General features: G+C 40.3%; 1 protein-coding gene across 8 annotated transcripts in view; it reads left to right on the forward strand.

The window, feature by feature from the left end:
• Positions 1-19,726, forward strand: part of RIMKLB (ribosomal modification protein rimK like family member B) — a 94,218-nt gene that overhangs the window by 61,499 nt on the left and 12,993 nt on the right. For all 8 annotated transcript variants that reach the window (XM_033222885.1, XM_033222886.1, XM_033222883.1 and 5 more), the window contains 3 exons: positions 4,356-4,586; positions 6,462-6,548; positions 8,378-8,581. In XM_033222885.1, coding sequence (XP_033078776.1) covers positions 4,356-4,586; positions 6,462-6,548; positions 8,378-8,581 — 522 coding nt within the window. The remainder of the gene's footprint in view (positions 1-4,355; positions 4,587-6,461; positions 6,549-8,377; positions 8,582-19,726) is intronic.

Here is a 19,726-nt window from a genome sequence, read left to right on the forward strand (position 1 = left end):
CCATGCCTGGCTAATTTTTCTATTTTTAGTAGAGACAGGGTTTCACCATGTTGGCCAGACTGGTCTCGAACTCCTGACCTCAGGTGATCCACCCACCTCGGCGTCCTAAAGTGCTGGGATTACAGACATGAGCCACTGTGCCTGGCCCCATAAATTAATATTTAAATATGAATATACAGCTTTCACTCCACCAATATGACTGTGTACGTATATGTATAGTTCCACTCTACATTTCAAGTACAGTAATTCTACTTTAAAATCCTTATGTCATTACCAAAGTCTTTCCTATCTAGATCCAAATCTGACATCTTCTGCCCCAAACCAGCTTCGCTTCTTAACATTTCCATTCTCTGTATCCTTATCTCAAAATTTTTCATCCTCAAACTGGCGCCAAGGCTTTTTTCAATTTTTAGAATGTTCTTTAGATTTGCTTATCTAGGCAAGTCACTGCTAAAGCCTAAGAAATGATATCAAGGGCCGGGAGCAGTAGCTCATGCCTGTAATCCCAGCACTTTGGGAGGCTGAGGTGGGCAGATCCTCTACCTGAGGTCAGGAGTTCGAGACCAGCCTGGCCAACATGGTGAAACTCCATCTCTAAAAAATACAAAAAGTAGCGGGGCGTGGTGGTGCATGCCTGTAGTCCAAGCTACTCAGGAGACTGAGGCAGGAGAATCGCTTGAACCCAGGAGGCGGAGGTTGCAGTGAGCCAAGATCGTGCCACTGCACTCCAGCCTGGGTGACAGAGTGAGACTCTGTCTCAAAAAAAAAAAAAAAGAGAAAAGAAAAAAATATCAATATGCTTGTAGCAAATGATTGTGAGGAGAATGGTGTTAGCCACAAGCAAACCTCACATCTGCTGATGACGACATACCTATCCATGGGTGCTCCTGGAGAATAATTTCTACTTTTTTCACCTTCAAAAAAAGTTTTTTCCCTTTTAGGGTCAGGGTCTTTGTCATCCAGGTTGATCATAGGTCACTGCAGTCTTAAACTCCTGGACTCAAATTATCCTCCTACCTCAGCCTTCTGAGTAACTAGGGCTACAGATACACACAACCACACCAGGCTAATTTTTTTAAGTATTTTTTTGTAGAGATGAAGATCTCATGTTGCCTAGGCTAGTTTCGAACTCTTGGTCTCAAGCAGTCCTCTTCCTGCTGTCTCCCAGAGTGCTGGGATTACAGAGTAAGCCACCAGGCCTGGCCAAAATTTCGTATAATTGTCATCTTGTTGGTAGATTCTCAAGATGGAATTCTGTTGGCAGAGGAGTATATGGAAAATGCTTCTATTCCCTGCTATACATACAGGGGAATAATTAAAAGATGGGATGACATGGACTATCAGCAGGCAATATCCAGCACAGACTCTCAATTCCTAATCAGAACAGATATAAATTCTTTAGTTCAGAACATATGGCTTTGCATATTTCACACTTTACCTGACCAGCCATATCTTTTACTGTACATCCATACAAGTCGCAGAGACACACACACATATTGTTAACATTTTTGCCCTGTGATTTGTGCTCTGCCTTAGATTTGAATTGTCCTTTCTCTTTTTTTTAAACACACACACAAGGCTCATGGTTCGTGCCTTAATTTTGCCATTAATTCTACCTCCCTGATTTTTCTTCCATCAGAACTACTACCGTATTTAAAAGTTAATACCATAAAAATTAATATAGTGTCTGTCTCCCACTAGAAAGCTTCTTGAAAGCAAGGACCTTATCTTATTTATCAATCTATTTTGACCATATAGAAAAGAATCTGACACATAGTACTTAATATTTACTGGATGAATATCAGTTATTTATTATTATTTTTTGATACGGTGTCTTGCTCTGTGCCCCAGGCTGGAGTGCAGTGGCACAATCTCGTCTCACTGCAAGCTCTGCCCCCCGGGTTCACGCCATTCTCCTGCCTCAGCTTCCTGACTAGCTGGGACTACAGGCGCCCGCCACCGCGCCTGGCTAATTTTTTGTATTTTTAGTAGAGACAGGGTTTCACATTGTTAGCCAGGATGGTCTCGATCTGACCTCGTGATCCACCCGCCTTGGCCTCCCAAAGTGCTGGGATTACAGGCTTGAGCCACCGCGCCCGGCCGAATATCAGTTATTAGTAAGGAATTGATCATATGGTGTATCTATAAAATGTAATCCATTCAGCCCACCTAAAGTATTGAAATAAAGCTATATATGCTCTGATACAGAAAGATGTCTCTGATTTTTTTTTTTTTTTTTTTGAGATAGAGTCTCACTCTATTGTCCAGGCTGGAGTGCAGTGGCGCACTCTCAGCTCACCGCAACCTCCGCCTCCTGGGTTCAAGAAATTCTCCAGCCTTAGCCTCCCGAGTAGCTGAGATTACAGGCATGCACCACCACACCTGGCTAATTTTTGTATTTTTAGTAGAGATGGGGGTTTCACCATGTTGGCCAGGCTGGTCTCGAACTCCCAACCTCAGGTGATACACCCGCCTCTGCCTCCCAAAGTGCTAGGATTACAGGTATGAGCCGCCACTCCCAGCCAATAATTTTAAGTGATTTTATATCTATATATGTTTCTGTATACTTAGATGACAGTAGGGAAGATACGTACTAATAACCTTAAGTACCTCGAATGTTGTATGGAAGGTGAATATGTTCTGTATTTTTGTGTTTGAATGTTTTAAACAAGTGTAGTAGTCCTCCCTAGCCACAGTTTTGCTTCCCATGGTTTTGCATGCTGTTTTTAGTTACCCATGGTACAATATAATAAGATTTTGAGAGAAAGGGACCACATTTACGTAACTCTTATTACAGTAATTGTTATAATTGTCCATTTTTATTACTAGTTACTATTTCTTACTGTGCCTAATTTATAAATTAAACTTTATCACAGGTATGTGTGTATAGGAAAAAGCACAGTATATATAGTTCTCAGTTTAGGCTTTCCACAGTTCCAAGCATCCATTGAGGGTTTTGAAACGTTCCCCACAGACAAGGTGGGATTACTCGTGTGTGTGTGTGTGTGTGTGTGTGTGTGTGTGTGTGTATGCATATATATACACATAAAATTTATATATACACTATATATATATTATATATATATATATAATATATATTTTTTAAATGAAAATAGAGTTTAAGAAGCAACTCGGGGCAGGTGCGGTGGCTCATGCCTGTAAGCATTTTGGGAGGCCTAGGCAGGTGGATCACTAGGTCAGGAGTGTGAGACCATCCTGGCTAACATGGTGAAACTCCGTCTCTACTAAAAATACAAAAAAGCCAGGCGTAGTGGCAGACGCCTGTAGTCCCAGCCACTTGGGAGGCTGGGGTAGGAGAATTGCTTGAACCCAGGAAGCGGAAGTTGCAGTGAGCTGAGACCAGCCACTGCACTCCAGCCTAGGTGACAGTGAGACTTTGTCTCAAAAAAAGAAGCAACTCACATAAATACCTTGTTTGTGTATTATTTGGGGTCTCCCTAAGTGGAATGGAATTGGGTAAATATTCAAGAAACATTTCTCTTAATTGTTTTCTTTTTTCATTATAGAGACACATGTTCTCACTTTTTTAAAAAGCATACAAAACATAATGTAGAGAATTGCATGGAGCACAATATTAAAATTTTCTCTTCAACCTTCCTCTTCCTGCCTTGCCACCCAGTCGCATTCAGAGGAAGCCAGTTAAATTGTTAAACCGCTTAGAATTTTTTTTTTTTTTTTTTTTGAGTCTCTCTGTGTCACCGTGCTGGAGTGTGGTGGTGTGATCTCGGGTCACTGCAACCCCCATCTCCCTGGTTCAAGTGATTCTCCTGCCTCAGCCTCCCAAGTAACTGAGATTAGAGACACCTGCCACCACACCCAGTTAGTTAGTTTTTGTATTTTTAGTAGAGTTGGGGTTTCACCATGTTGGCCAGGATGGCCTCGATCTCTTGACCTCGTGATCTGCCCGCCTTGGCATCCCAAAGTGTTGGGATTATAGGTGTGAGCCACCGCACCCGGCCCATATAGGTATTTTTTATGTGTATGCACAAATAAAACCTTTTCTCAGATTTGCCCTTTAAAATAAAAACTCAACATTATGTATCTGGGCATTTGTTCATCTCTGAACATACATGTTTACGACATTCTTTTTAATGGCTATGTGGTAATTCATTGTAGTGTGTACTATAATTTCTTTAACCAGAGATTTTTCTAATTAAATTTTCTTTTTTCTTACAGAGGAATATCTCGATCCCAGTTTAATATTAACAAAATAGTACATTTCGTTTTATGATCCAAACTTTGGCATATTACTGTTCCTCTATGGCATATTACTATTTCTGTATTTTATTGTATATTTCCCTCTAATGGTTTTGGCCTTGTTTTATGTATTTCAGGTCTGCGGATCAATGGAGAGCTAATCACTGCCTACCCACAAGTGGTGGTAGTCAGAGTACCAACCCCTTGGGTGCAGAGTGATAGTGACATCACTGTTCTGCGCCATCTAGAGAAGATGGGATGCCGGTTAATGAACCGACCTCAAGCCATCCTGAACTGCGTTAATAAGTTCTGGACATTTCAAGAGTTAGCTGGCCATGGTGTTCCTCTGCCAGATACTTTCTCTTATGGTGAGCCTACTAAAGAGCATGCATAGCCTAACTATTAACCACTGATAGTTTAATGGGATAAATTTACAAACATGAAAGAACATCTTATAGAAGTGACTTTCAGTTTTAACACACTGGACAGGCTAATTACACATCTTATCTTAAGATTTGTTTCATATTATGGGGGAAAATAGGGTTAACAAACTTTCAAGATTAAAAGTATTTTAGGTTTTACAAGCCATGAGTTCTCTGGTAACCCTCAGTAATGCTGTTGTAGCATGAAAGCTGCTGTAGACAATGCTTACACAAATGAGTAGTTTTGTTCCAATGAAACTTTATTATAAAAACAGCCAATAGGTCAAATTTGACCCGTAGGCCTTAGTTTGCCAACCTCTGTGGTAAAAGATAATAGAATTTTATGACATTAATTTTTCGTTTTCTTCATTACCATTTTGATAACTCAAATATTTTAATGTTTTTAAAGAAAGTAACACTTTAGTAGGTTGCTTTAAAGCAATGCTTTCAAACTTCTGGTAAAAGGGCTTTTTTTTTTTAAAGATCAATCTGTGGTAGATTAATACTTCTGTAAAATATAATAAAACGATCACAGCAGTGCCAGATTGCTATAAAAGCTTCTGCTGCCTACCCTTTTGTATTTATCTGACCACATAACAGTAGTGAACAAGTCCTATACAGGCACAGGTTGCAGGACCACATTCTGAGTAGCACTGCTCTAAACAACGTTTTGCTAATGTATTTCCTGCCTTTAATTCTCTTGTTTGGAAAAGACCAAACTTAAATTAGTGCAGAGTTTTCCATAAAGGTGTTTCTTCAAATAAATATCCAGTAGAATGCTTGGAGATTTAATGAGGCTTTACAAAGGAACCCTTGTCCTCTCCTTATTGTTAATATTTTAAAGAAAGGAACTCTTCCCCTCCCAACCCCCACCAAGGCTATATGGCATGCGTGGACACGGTTTCCGTTTTTAGCAATTGCGTAGGAAGAGACAGAATTAATGGAAGTTGAGAATTCTGTGTTTTTAATGCTTTGGGGATATTAATAGTTTATAACATTGTACAATGTTGATTTTATGAGAATGGAAAGAAGGGTAAAAAGGCTAACCAAATTAACAAGTATTACCTTTGTTCTATTGATGAAGGATTAAAATTTGGTGACCAAGTCATCATAATTTTGCAAAGCTACAAATTTCTCGTATTTCACTTGTTTAATGAACTTTATCCTGTCTCAACTTTTCTCTCTCATCGTGCTGATTTTTGTAGCTACAGTCTATTTTTGCTCTAATTTTGTTACTGTGTCATTTGTTTTTGGTCAATAAAAAGAGTGAGAAAGGAGACTTAACCCAGGATGCTGAGTTACCCCAGTGTAGAAAGAACTCTGATTAATAATGGAGATAAGAAAAATTGGTGTGTGTGTGTTTGTTGATAATAAAGAGGGGTGTGTCAGTGTGTGCAGCATCTCTTCAACCTTGGATAGATCTTAACCAACTAATTTTTCAGTTTCTTAATCCAAGCAGGGAATTGAATATATTAAAGTAAATCTTGGGGCTTCTATTATTTGTGTGGGAGAATAATAAGGATAAAAACATGAGAAATGGCATAGAATTAGGAAACTCTGTTTAGCTGAAAGATACTTAAGTTAGATATCAGAATATGTATAGGTTAAGGGAGCTATTATTTGTTTTACAAGGTATTGTTTTAAACTGATATTCAGTTATATTTTCAACTTATACATACTTTCTCCAAGAAAAAAAAGATAGCCATCAGGCTCTTACCTTCAACTTCCTTGTGCTGTTGGTTGTCTTTAGTGTAGATAAAATTGATCACAAAACACTTCTGCTGCTGTGTTTCTCTTAAATTTTTTTATTGCTCAAACCAGGTGGCCATGAAAATTTTGCTAAAATGATTGATGAAGCAGAAGTACTGGAGTTCCCAATGGTAGTAAAGAATACGCGGGGTCATAGAGGTGTGTATGAGTTGTTGGTAAGGTATATAGTTTTGAAACTATTCTTGCTTATTAATATGAGTGACTTTGAAGAATAATTAGAGAGAAATTGTTAGGTGCATGATACCTCAGACATACAGAAGGCTACTAAGCTGTTCAGTTTGGCTAAAAGCTATTTCTGATTAGTGGTTACCTAGAGATTTTAACATACATACTTAGACTGAGTCTCAAGTTAGACCTGTCTGTATCTTCCTCAATAATATAAGGACCACCCGTAATCCCAGCACTTTGGGAGGCTAAGACAGGTGGATCACCTGAGGTCAGGAGATCAAGACCAGCTGTCCAATGTGACGAAACCTCGCCTCTACTAAAAATACAAAAATTAGCCAAATGTGGTGGCATACGCCTGTAATCCCAGCTACTCATGAGGCTGAGGCAGGAAAGTAGCTTGAACCTGGGAGGGAGAGGTTGCAGTGAGCTGAGATCATGCCACTGAACTCCAACCTGGGCTGTAGAGCCAGACTCTGTCTAAAAAAAATGCAAAGAAACAGTATAAGACCTTAGATCACTAACTCCAGTCATCCCCCTCTAAAGATATATAGTTTGAAGACTTAAATGAATAAGGTAAAACTATTAACACTTTATAAGATGTCATATGAAAATATCTTAATGATTTTGGATTAAGGTAGACTTTTTTTTTTTTTTTTTTAAATAAGATGAATTTTGCTCTTGTTGCCCAGTCTGGAGCGCAGTGGCGTGATCTCAGCTCACTGCAACCTCTGTCTCCCAGGTTCAAGCAATTCTCCTGCCTCAGCCTCCCAAGTAGCTGGCATTACAGGCATCCGCCACCATGCCCAGCTACTTTGTTTTTTGTATTTTTAGTAGAGACAGGGTTTCATCATGTTAGCCAGACTGGTCTTGAACTCCTGACCTCTGGTGATCCACCTGCCTCGGCCTCCCCAAGTGTTGGTATTACAGGCATGAGCCGCTGCGCCCAGCCTAAGATAGAATTTTAAGGCATAAAATGATACATCAATCTGAGTACAGTGACATATTTTGTGTTTTGGCAGGGATGGCTGGATCAGAGTTCAGCTGGAACTGTTGACTGGATTCTTTATATTTGGCTTCTCCAGTAGGGCAGCCAAGAGTCTCAGGCCTCCTACGGTGAATGCTAAAGTGAACAAAGAAGCTGTATGACCGTTTATGGTCTACCTTCATAAGTCATAATAGAATTAATTCTGCTCTATTCTCTTGTTTGGAGCAATCACAAGCCCTCCTAGATTCAGCCAGAAGTGACATAGATTCGGTATCCCTCCTTTCCCTTCCCCACCATGGGAGGAATTTAGAACCATATATCTAAAACAGCCACTTCCGTTGGCACAAAAATAGACAAATAGAGCAGTGGAACAGGCTAGAGAATTCAGAAATAAATTGAGGTAACATACTGCTATATTACTATATCCTAATATAGTATATTAGTATATTGTATAATAATATATCACATATGTTTTAATTCAGAGAGAAAAGGTTTTGCTAGTGAATAAGGTTGACATTATTGGCTAACCTGGAGAAATACAAATCTAGACCCCTGCCTCACAACATATATCAAAATAAATTTTAGTTTATCATGAAAGAGTTTCGGGAGTGGTAAAAGGAGATTATTTACCTTGTCTTTATATATTTTTGTATTATTTCACTGTTAAAACAGTTCTAACAAGGAAAACTTAAGAAAAAAATAAAGTGTAATTGGTTCTGAAACAGCAGATTGTGATAAAAGAAGATTCAGATAATAGGTATCATCTGCCCGCAATTGATGACTTAACGTGTATTTTTATTCTTTTCAATCGTAGGTAAAGCTGTTTTCTTGGCTCGAGATAAGCACCATCTGGCTGATCTAAGCCATCTTATTCGCCATGAAGCACCATACCTGTTCCAGAAGTATGTTAAAGAGTCTCATGGACGGGATGTACGTGTCATTGTCGTGGGAGGCCGTGTGGTTGGCACCATGTTACGTTGTTCAACAGATGGGAGAATGCAAAGCAACTGCTCATTAGGTAAAAATAATGCAAATATCTTTCTAGTATATAGAGTGACATTATAACTTGTCCAGTGAGTATTCATTTGTGTGTAACTATAGACTTTCTTAATAAGCTGAAAAACGTGTTTTCTTTTACATGTAAATACGATTTTTACACATGCCATCAATGTAATTAAACTCGAGTTATTTTTCTAGTAATATAATTGTTTCACTGAATCATATTAAATCTGCCTTCACCCATTCTCAATTTGTAACCCAGTTTACACATGTATTGGATGTCTGACAGGAGTTAGAGATTCCCTCTTTGGTGATATACTTATTTTGTATATAATCGGAGTTCCTATAAGATGTCTTAACACATTTTACCCATTGGTCCAAATAAGATTGCTGATTTTGATTTTCTTAAATATGTATTTTCTCAGATCTCTTATTGTTCAGGTACATCAGAGCTTAGGCTTTGGGTTTTTTCCTCCTCTGTTTATATCACTTTCTTAGTAATCTTGTACAGCTCATGACTTTAAATACCATTTGTATGTTTATTATTTCCAAATTTCTGTCTCCAGTTTAGACTTTTTTCCCTGCTCCAACTCCAGGTTTATATACGGAATTGCTTACTCAGTATCTCCAAAACTGAAATCCTTACAATGTGTTCTACCTGTAGTTATCTCCTTATCATTTTGTTCTTATGTATGTATGAGTGAGTGAATGATGGGGTCTTGCCTGTCACCCAAGCTGGAGTGCAGTGGCGGGATCACAGCTCACTACAGCTTCAACCTCCTAGGCTGAAGCAATCCTCCTGCCTCAGCCTCTCAAGTAGCCGAGACCACAGGCACATGCCACCATGCCCGGCTAATTATTTTATTTTTTATTTTTTGAAACAAGAGCCTCACTCTGTCACCCAGGCTGGAGTGCAGTAGTACAGTCTCACTCAGCTCCCTCACTGCAGCCTCCACCTCATGAGTTCAAGCGATTCTCCTGCCTCAGCCTCCTGAGTAGCTGGGACTACAGGCACCTGCCACCACGCCCAGCTAATTTTTTTATTTTTAGTAGAGACAGGGTTTCACCATGTTGGCCAGGCTGGTCTCAAACCTCTGACCTCAGGTGATCTGCCTGCCTTGGCCTCCCAGAGTGCTGGAATTACAGGCATGAGCCACTACACACCGCACCGGGCTAATTTTTTACATTTTTTTGTAGAGATATGGTCTCCCTATGTTGCTCAGGCTGGTTTCAAACTCCTGGGCTCAAGCAATCCTCATGCGTTGGCCTTCTAAACTTGTGGGATGATAGATGAGAGCCACCACTTCCAGCCTGTCTCTCTTGCTTAATGACAGCTCTGTTTTTCTGATTTAGACCCAAATCCTTAGAGACATCCTGGTCCCTTTCTTCTCTTATACCTCATATTCAAATTGTCAGGAACCCTTTGAAATCTCTACTCTCAGAATGTTTCCAAATCTGACCATTTTTTACCGTCTCCACTCCTGATACCGTCTTCTTATTTGGATTACCTATAGTAGCCCCTTAAGGGGTCCTCTTGCTTCTACTCTTCCCTCCTAATCTCTTCCTAACACCACAGTGGTATGACGGATGCTTTTACATTGCAAGTCAAATCAACTTTTGCTCAAAATCCTCTAATAGGGCTAGGCACCATGGCTCACACTAGTAATCCCAACACTTTGAGAGGCTGAGGCAGGAAGATCATCCTGAGCTCAAGGTTCAAAACTAGCCTGGGTAATAGAGGGGAAGACCCTATCTCTACAAAATATAAAAATAAATTATCTGGGGCCAGGCTTGGTGGCCCAAACCTGTAATTCCAGCACTTTCATAGGCCAAGGTGGATGGATCACTTGAGGCCAGGAGTTCAAGACTAGCCTGGCTAATATGGTGAAACCCCATCTCTACTAAAAATATAAAGTTAACCAGGTGCAGTGGCACATGCCTGTTTAGTCCCAGCTACTCGAGAGGCCGAGGCATGAGAATCTCTTGAACCAGGAGGCAGAGGTTACAGTGAGTCAAGATTGCCCCACTGTACTCTAGCCTGGGCGATAGAGTGAGACTGTCTCAAAAAGAAAGAAAGAAAAAAAAAAATTAGCTGGGCATGGTGGCATGCACATGTGGTCCCAGCTACTCAGGAAGCTAAGGCAGAAAGATTGCTTGAGCCTGGGAGGTCGAGGCTACAGTGAGCCATGATCATACGATAATACCACTACACTCCAGCCTGTCTCAAAAACAAAAACAAACAAAATTCCTCCAATAGCTCCCCAGTTGCATTCCCAGAAAAATCTTAAGTTCTTGCCCTGGCTACCAGGCCCTAGGTGATATCATCCCTACTTATCTCTCTGAGATCTATAACCACATGGATGAATCTCAGAAACATAATGTTCATCTAAAAAGGCAAGTCAAAGAAGAGAATACATGTATTTCATTTATATAAAATTTAAATATATGCAAAACTAAACAATGCAGTGTTGGAAATACAGACATTTAGTAAAACTAAAGGTGAAATATTGATAAGCATGAAATTCAAGATGGTGGCTTATTCAGAATACATGATAGAGTAAGAACACAGTGAAGATTTGAAAGATATTGGTTATATTAATTTTACTTTCTATTTTCTTCTTTCTGATGGAATCTTGCTTTGCCACCCAGGCTGGAGTATAGTGGTGTGATCTCGGCTTACTGCAACCTCTGCCTCCCAGGTTCAAGCAATTCTCATGCCTCAGCCTCCTGAGTAGCTGGGACTACAGGTGTGCACCCCCATGCTGGGCTAATTTTTGTATTTTCAGTAGAGATGGGGTTTCGCCATGTTGCCCAGGCTGGTCTTGAACTCCTGGCCTCAAGTGATCCACTCACCTCAGCCTCCCAAATTGCTGGGAGCCACCAGGTGTGAGCCACGTGCCCAGCCTACTTTCTGTTCTTGAAAAATGACTTCTGCCTCCTTGAATTAGCTCTTCATGTCTCATTTTAATTTTTCATTATAACACATCATGCTGACTAGCTAGAAGACAGCTAAATGGCATCTTTTCTGGGTCACCTTTACCTTACTACGTTGAGATTTAATTAATAATTACTCTTCATACTTTAAGCAAAAAGAACTTTAGAAAGTAACTTAGTTTTATATTAAGAAGTAAATCGTTTTTTATTAAATTTGTTTTGAGGTCGGGTGCTGTGACTCAGTCCTGTAATCCCCCACTCAACACGTTGGGATGCCAAGGCAAGAGAATGGCTTGAGCCCTGAGGTTTGAGACCAGTCTGAACAATGTAGAGAGACCCCATATCTACAAAAAATAAATTAATTAAGCCAGACGTGATGATTCACATCTCTGGTCCCAGCCACTTGGGAGGCTGCATTCTGGCCTGGGCGACACAGCAAGACCCTGACTCAAAAAAAAACAAACAAGGTTGTTTTGAGATCCGTGAGGCTTACAAAGAGGTATAAAGGATTCCTTTGCACCCATTAACCAGCTTTAGAAATAAGCCGTCAATATAGTTATCTGTTTACTCTCTCTGATCATTTTCTTCTCTCTTCCCCACATCCTGAACTTGGTATTTATCTTTCCTATAATGTACTTTCAGTGCTTCTGTCTATATTCCTAAACTAGTTATTATTTTGTGTTATAAAACTTCATCCTTAGATACATCGTCAAGAGTGTTTCTGGGTTAGCCCATTTACCCAGAAGTGGGATTTCTGTGTTGTAGTGTATTACAGTAACTTCAGCTCTACTAGATATTGCCAAATGATTCTCCAAAGTGAGTATACTACCTTAGGATTTCTCCTCATCAAATACTGTTTCGTATAGTGCCACCTTCTTGCCAACCTGTGAGGTCGGTAGACATTAAGCCTTTTGCCAAAATAATGTGAATTATGTCATGTCATTATTTTAATTTATCTCTCACTGTTGAGGTTATGCATCTGTTCACTTTTTTAAGTGCATATTCCAATATGTCATCTATGAATTGCCTGTGCAGGTCCTTTGTGTCTTTTTTTAATTGAGATTTTTTTTTTCCTTTTTTGTGTTGATCTACAGGCTCTTTTTCTTTTTTTCTTTATAAAAATATTTTATTTTTTATAGAGATGAGGTCTCACTGTGTTGCCCAGGCTAGTCTTGAACTCTTGGCTTCAGGCGATTCTCCCATCTCAGCCTCCCAGAGTCCAGTGATTATAGGTGTGAGCCACTGTACCTGGCCAGATTTATCTAATCTGACTTCAAATTCTTTTGTCAGTTATATGAATTATAAGTACAGTATTTTCATCCCAGTCTGTGGTATTTCTTCTTTTTTTGATTACAGATTTTGATGGACAAAAATTGTCACTTTTAATGTCAAGCATATTCATCTATTTCTTTACGTTCTCTACTATTTTTAAATTGAAGAAATTCTTCTCCACCCTTTGGTCATGTTCAGTTCTTGAATACAGTCTTCTAAAAGCTTTTCCGGCCAGACGTGGTGGCTCAAGCCTGTAATCCCAGCACTTTGGGAGGCCAAGACGGGCGGATCACGAGGTCAGCAGATCGAGACCATCCTGGCTAACACGGTGAAACCCCGTCTCTACTAAAAATACAAAAAAAACTAGCCGGGCGAGGTGGCGGGCGCCTGTCGTCCCAGCTACTCCAGAGGCTGAGGCAGGAGAATGGCGTAAACCCGGGAGGCGGAGCTTGCAGTGAGCTGAGATCCGGCCACTGCACTCCAGCCTGGGCGACAGAGCCAGACTCGGTCTCAAAAAAAAAAAAAAAGCTTTTCCATGTTTAGGACATTAATCTACCTGAAATTGATTTTGCTGTTCAGCGTGATGAAAGAGATCCTGTTTTCTTTTTTCAAAATGGGTAGCTGGTTGTCTGAATGCTACTTACTGAATAGTCTGTTTATTACTAATTTGTAATGTATTTAATTTCCACGTGTGCATGGGTCTGTTGCAAGGTCACTTAGTCTATTGTATCGTGCTTTTTCTCTATGAATACCAGTCTTTATTCTTTTGGTACTATGTGTAGATATCTGATAGAGCAAGAGCCTCTCTACCTTGTTTGTCAGAATTGAATTGTAGTTTGTGTTCATTGTTTTACTATTGTGAGCAATAATACTATAAACATCCTTGTGAATATGCTTTGTTTTATATACTGGTGCTTTTGTCTTGATAAGTCTCATCAAGGTTGGAATTGCTGTAACAAAATACATATTTAAAAAAATTTATGGCCAGGCACAGTGACTCACGCCATAATCCCAGCACTTTGGGAGGCTGAGGTGGGAGGATCGCTTGAGGTCAGGAGTTTGAGACCAATGGGCAACATGGTGAAATCCCATCTCTACTAAAAATACAAAAATAAGCCGGGCATGGTGGCAGGCACTTGTAGTCCCAGCTACTCAGGAGGCTGAGGCAGGAGAATCACTTGAACCCGGGAGGTGGAGGTTGCAGTGAGCTGAGGTCATGCCACTGCACTCAAGCCTGGGCAACACAGCAAGACTCTGTCTCTAAATAAATAATCAGATTACTTTTTTTTTTAATCCGCCTCCCAGGTTCACGCCATTCTCCTGCCTCACCCTCCTGAGTAGCTGGAACTATAGGCGCCTGCAACCATGCCTGGCTAATTTTTTGTATTTTTTGTCAAGACGGGGTTTCACCGTGTTAGTCAGGATGGTCTCGATCTCCTGACCTCGTGATCCGCCCGCCTCGGCCTCCCAAAGTGTTGGGATTACAGGTGTGAGCCACCGCGCCTGGCCCAGATTACTTTTTAAAAAGCCCATAACTTTTTGCATTTCAACTTGTAATTTTTTTTTTTTCCCATCAGATGAGAATTACTTGCTATCTTATGGCTATTTTACTTTGTATTTTTCTCACCATGAACGATGAGAGAATCTTTTCATAGTTTATTTGATCATTTGTGTTTACTTATATATGTATTGTTCTTCATTATATTTGCTTGCTTTTAACTTGGGCAGATTTTGTCTTTTGCATAGCATTTCTGACCAATGACTACTAAATGCCAGTATGTCCACCCCAGATCTCAGAAACGCCACCATACAATTTCCAGATTCTCCCCAGTTGAGAACCACTGCTTTAGAACCTCCAGCATAGTGTTAAGCAATAAGGATTGCAGTGATTTCTGTCTAGTTTCTGATTTCCTCTGAAATAGGTTTAGTGTTTTGCTATTTAGGATATTATATTTAAGGAGGTTGATTATATTAGAGATTGTGTTAGAGTTTTTAGGAGGGATGATTGTCAGATTTTATCCTGTGCCATCTTGGCATCTTTAATTTAGGACCAGAAAGGTTCACAGCTCAGTTTTATTTAGCTATCCTAATGAGGGTCCTTAAGACCTTTAATTTCTTGGTGTGATGGATTATGTTGATACATTTTTAGGTTAAAAATAATTTTTCTGGCCGGGTGCAGTGGCTCATGCCAGTAATCCCATCTCTTTGGGAGGCCAAGGTGGGCCTTGAGCTCAGGAGTTCAAGAGCAGCCTGGGCAACACGGCAAAACTGTATCTCTACAAAAAATACAAAAATTAGCTTGGCATGCTGGCACATGCCTGTAAACCCAGTTAACACAGGTGGTTGAGACGAGAGGGAGAGGTGAAGGCAATTAAAAATTGCCCTTTGCATTTTTAAAATAAACCTTCTTTGGATAGCTTACTGTTCTTTCAAAAATTACTGAATTTGTTTTTTTTTTATTTTTTATTTAGATTTATTATTATTATTATTATTATTATTATTTGCAGTTGGCAAGATGTAATAGAATGAAAACAGAGCTCCCATAAAATGGAAGGGGACCAAAAGGGGTTGTCGCTCCCTGCTCGAATGCCTGGGTTTATATCCCGATCATTGTCCCTCCCCCTGTGCTCTCAGGCGATAGATGATTTGACTATTTCTTTACCTCCTGCTTTAGCCTAATTTGTATTTTAGTGAGCCCTTTTTACTACTTGATTGGTCGGGTGTGAGCTGAGTTACAAACCAGTGTTTAAAGGTGGGTGTGGTCACCTTCCCAGCTAGGCTTAGGAATTCTTAGTCGGCCTAGGAAATCCAGGTAGTCCTGTCTCTCAGTCCCCCTCACAACAGCAGAAAACTCAAGTGCTGTTGGGGAGGTTGGCCGATGACCACTATTAACTGCTTCCTGCTGAATTGGGGTGTAATGGGGTCGTGCAGTTGAGATTTCCTCGGGAGGGGTGCCTTTGATGTCATTAACATCGGAGCATGGGCTAGCAGGCTGGTCCAGGGGTCCACAGTAGATCTTTTTTTTTTTTTTTTTTTGAGACGGAGTCTGGCTCTGCCGCCCAGGCTGGAGTGCAGTGGCCGGCTCTCAGCTCACTGCAAGCTCCGCCTCCCGGGTTCACGCCATTCTCCTGTCTCAGCCTCCCGAGTAGCTGGGACTACAGGCGCCCGCCTCGTCGCCCAGCTAGTTTTTTGTATTTTTTAGTAGAGACGGGGTTTCACCGTATTAGCCAGGATGGTCTCGATCTCCTGACCTCGTGATCCGCCCGTCTCGGCCTCCCAAAGTGCTGGGATTACAGGCTTGAGCCACCGCGCCCGGCCCACAGTAGATCTTAATCATGGACTGCATTTGGGGCTCCATTTGAAGAACCATTTGTAGTTTTACAGCTTCGATTCTGGAAGAGACAAACTTAACAAGGAGGTTAAAGATACAGGGATTGAAATGTATGGCTTGAAGTGCAAGGGCAAATGGGTGTGGGTGGTGAAAATGGGATTTCCTTTAGAAAAACTCCTGTACAATGGAGCATCAATATTTCTGAGGAGCCACATTCTTGGACCATGCTTTGAGTATTATAGCTCCTTTAGAAGCCGTGGGTCACGGAAGAGAACTGTGGAACTCAGCAGGTAGTGTTCGGCTTGATGAGGACGAACCTGGGCACTTAGCTGTAAAGGAACAATGGCAAGCCTTTGGCCCTGTTGGGAGTAGCAATGGGTGTCTTGCTGGATCACGAGCACAGCGGACACCCTGCCGGATCCAGAGGGGTGGAAGTCAACAGTGGGTCTGGGATGGCGGCAAACAGCAGTGGTGGACGGCGAGCGAAAGCTCAGCTCGAGCCATAACAAACACAGACCACAAGAGAGTGCAGTTGCAAGATCTAATAGAGTGAAAACAGAGCTCCCAACAAAGGGAGGGGACCCAAAGGGGGTTGCCCTAGAATATTTTCATCTATTTTTATGAGTAAGATTGGCCCGTATTATTATTTTTTAAAAACTTGATCACTTTTGATACTAAGGTTATGCTGGCTTTATTTAATGTATTGAGGAGTTTTCAGTCTTTCCCTAGGGCATTCCATATTGGTAAAGTAACAACACTGGAATAAAGGATAGCTAAATAAAACTGAGCTGTGAACCTTTCTCGTCCTAGTTCCTTTTGTAGTAATAGTTTTTATCACCTTCTGAAACCCTTCTGTAATAATTGCCCTGTTAAAGTTTGCCACTTCTGGGGCGGTTTTGGAAATAAATGATCCATTTCTTTTAGGTTTCCAATTTTTTGCCAAAGAGTTTTGTGAGATATTTGCATATGCTGCTTTTAATCTCTGCTTTGTGTGTGATTCTCTTTCTTGTCTTTCTTAATCTTACCAAAATAGCCTTTGTATTTTTAAAAAATTCTGTCTTTCTGTTGTATTCATTTTACTTTTTGTTTTCATTTTATCTGTCTTCCTAGTTTCTTTGGCTAGAACATTTAGTTTTTTGTTTCAAAATGAAGGCATTTCATGTTAAACATCTTCCTCTGGAGAACTTTCACAGTGTTGGAAGGTATTAATATGAAGCATCTTTCTCTTTTATTTACAGATGGTTCTGATTTTTCTTTGTGATTTCTTTGATCCAAGGGATCAATTTTGCAACCTCAGAGTAGTTAATATTCTTTTGGCTGCCTTTACCATTACCCCATTACCTTCTGATTTTCTTGACTTACTAATATTGTCAGAGAATGTGGCCTGTAACATTTTTTTTTTAATTTCATTAAGTTGTTTTTGGTGTGTGACCAGCATGATTGTTAAGGAAAAAATGTATATATGGATGTATAGTCAGGAGAAATAAAGATGTGAAGTAAGTTTATTTTGCCTATGTTTTCTATAAGCAGTATATAGCTAAGTTTTGTTTTTTATTCAAATCGGACTAGTTTCCATCTTTTAATGGAAGATTTGGTCCATTTTTTGTATAGTTACTAATATACTTCATTTTATTTCTTCCATCTTATTTTGTGTTTATTATTTAACTCAAATTGTTCCTTATTCTTTTTTCTTTTCTGATTTTTGCTGGTTTGTAAGGTACCATTTTATTTTCGCTCCTGCCACCAAACCCAGTTTATTTGGGAGATCAGCGAGGGTTTTGCATTCCATTAATGGTTACCTTCTATTTTCTTATGCTCATAATCAGACACAGTCTCTACAGTTACTTGAGAAGATCATTTTCCTTGATACTTTATTTACTACTTCACTGTACCATCATAATAATAATGAAGTATTTGGAATGCCTTTACTTTCCCCAGGCATTCCTTGTTCCCTGTCCCCTCCAATGGGAATATTAGAACAATTTTATTTCCTTCCTACTCCTTCCTCTTGATTCGTTCATTTATTGAGTAGTTTCGAGTACCTCCAAAGTGTCAAGTACTGCTGTAGCCGTAATTTTTTTATTTATTTATTTTTGAGGTGGAATTTTGCTCTTGTTGCCCAGGCCGGAGTGCAATGGTGTGATCTCGGCTCACTGCCACCTCTGCTTTCTGGATTTAAGCAATTCTCCCACCTTGGCCTCCCACATAGGTGGCATTACAGGCACCCACCACCATACCCAGCTAATTTTTGTATTTTTAGTACAGACGGGGTTTCACCATGTTGGCCAGCCTGGTCTCGAACGCCTGACCTCAGGTGATCCGCTCTCCTTGGCCTCCCATAGTGCTGGGATTACAGGCATGAGCCACCACCCCGGCCTCTTGTAGTAGTATTTTGTGTATAGTGGTGAACACAACAGACAAAAATCCCTAGTCTCGTTGACGTTACGTTCCAGTTTTGCTGAAATCATCTAGTAGTTTTAGTTCAAGTCTGTTTGGAATTTGTTTTACTGTATGTCTCTTCTGTTTCATGAACCCTTATATGGCATTTTATCCATTCCCAGGCAGTCTGTCTTTATCTACTTAAAATGAATTATACCTGTATTGCAAAGTACTCACCATGGTTTACTCCTCATATTCATCTTCCCATATCTTGAGATCTCTGTTAGCCATTTACTAGTATGTTAGTATCATTTCCTGATTATTTTTCCTGGTAGGCTATCAGAGTCATAGATACCCTCACATATTCTGTTAATACAAAAAATACACTCGAAGTGCTTTTTCTATTCTCTCAGAAACAATTCACACAGATCACTTATTTGACCACATGTGAGGGATTTCTCTTATTTGGAGATACCATCAGATCTGACAGGTCGGGGGCTCAGTCACCAAGAGTCACCAAGACTGTCCCCCACTCCCCACCTCACCCCCTTCAGACACCAGTTGCAAGTCCAGACCTACAGAACTTCTGACCAACTGGCTTCAAGTTGGGGTTCCCTTGACTTTCTGCTTAGGTTTGATTAATTTGCTACAGCAGCTCACAGAACTCAAGGAACATTTACATTGTGTTTACCTGTATATCATAAAGGATATTTCAAAGGATACAGGTGAAGAGATGCATAGGGCAAGGTATGGGAGAAAGGATATGAAGCTTCCATGCCCTCCCAGGGCGTGCCACCCTTCAGGAACCTCTGTGTTCCGCTATCCAGAAGCTTTCTGAACCTTGCCCTTTTTGATATCCAAACCATGTAAAAATGTAATTGAACCAAAAGGGTATGATCTAACACTAGTAGACTGAGTAGGGAAACCCAGCAAGGCTTGTCTGTTCAGATTCTTCTTGGCCTCTCTGTGCCACATTCTTTCCTCCAGGGTATGGGGCAGGCCTGGAATGAAGTCTTATGACCAACAATCAGAAAGGCTGTGAAAGATTAGAGTCCTGCTGTGAGGTAGGTGAAAGGAGGACAGGGGAAGGTTAGATTATATTTTCTAAGGCCTACAGTGCCCCAACATTATAACAGAAGACTATAACAAGGGCTGTTGGAGTTATATGCCAGGAACCGTGGACAAAAAGCAATATATAATTTAGATCAGAATATCACACGTCTTTCTTTCTCCCTGAAAGAAGAAGAA

The sequence above is a fragment of the Trachypithecus francoisi genome, unplaced genomic scaffold, assembly GCF_009764315.1.
Source record: "Trachypithecus francoisi isolate TF-2019V2 unplaced genomic scaffold, Tfra_2.0 Lachesis_group11, whole genome shotgun sequence".
NCBI lineage: Eukaryota > Metazoa > Chordata > Mammalia > Primates > Cercopithecidae > Trachypithecus > Trachypithecus francoisi.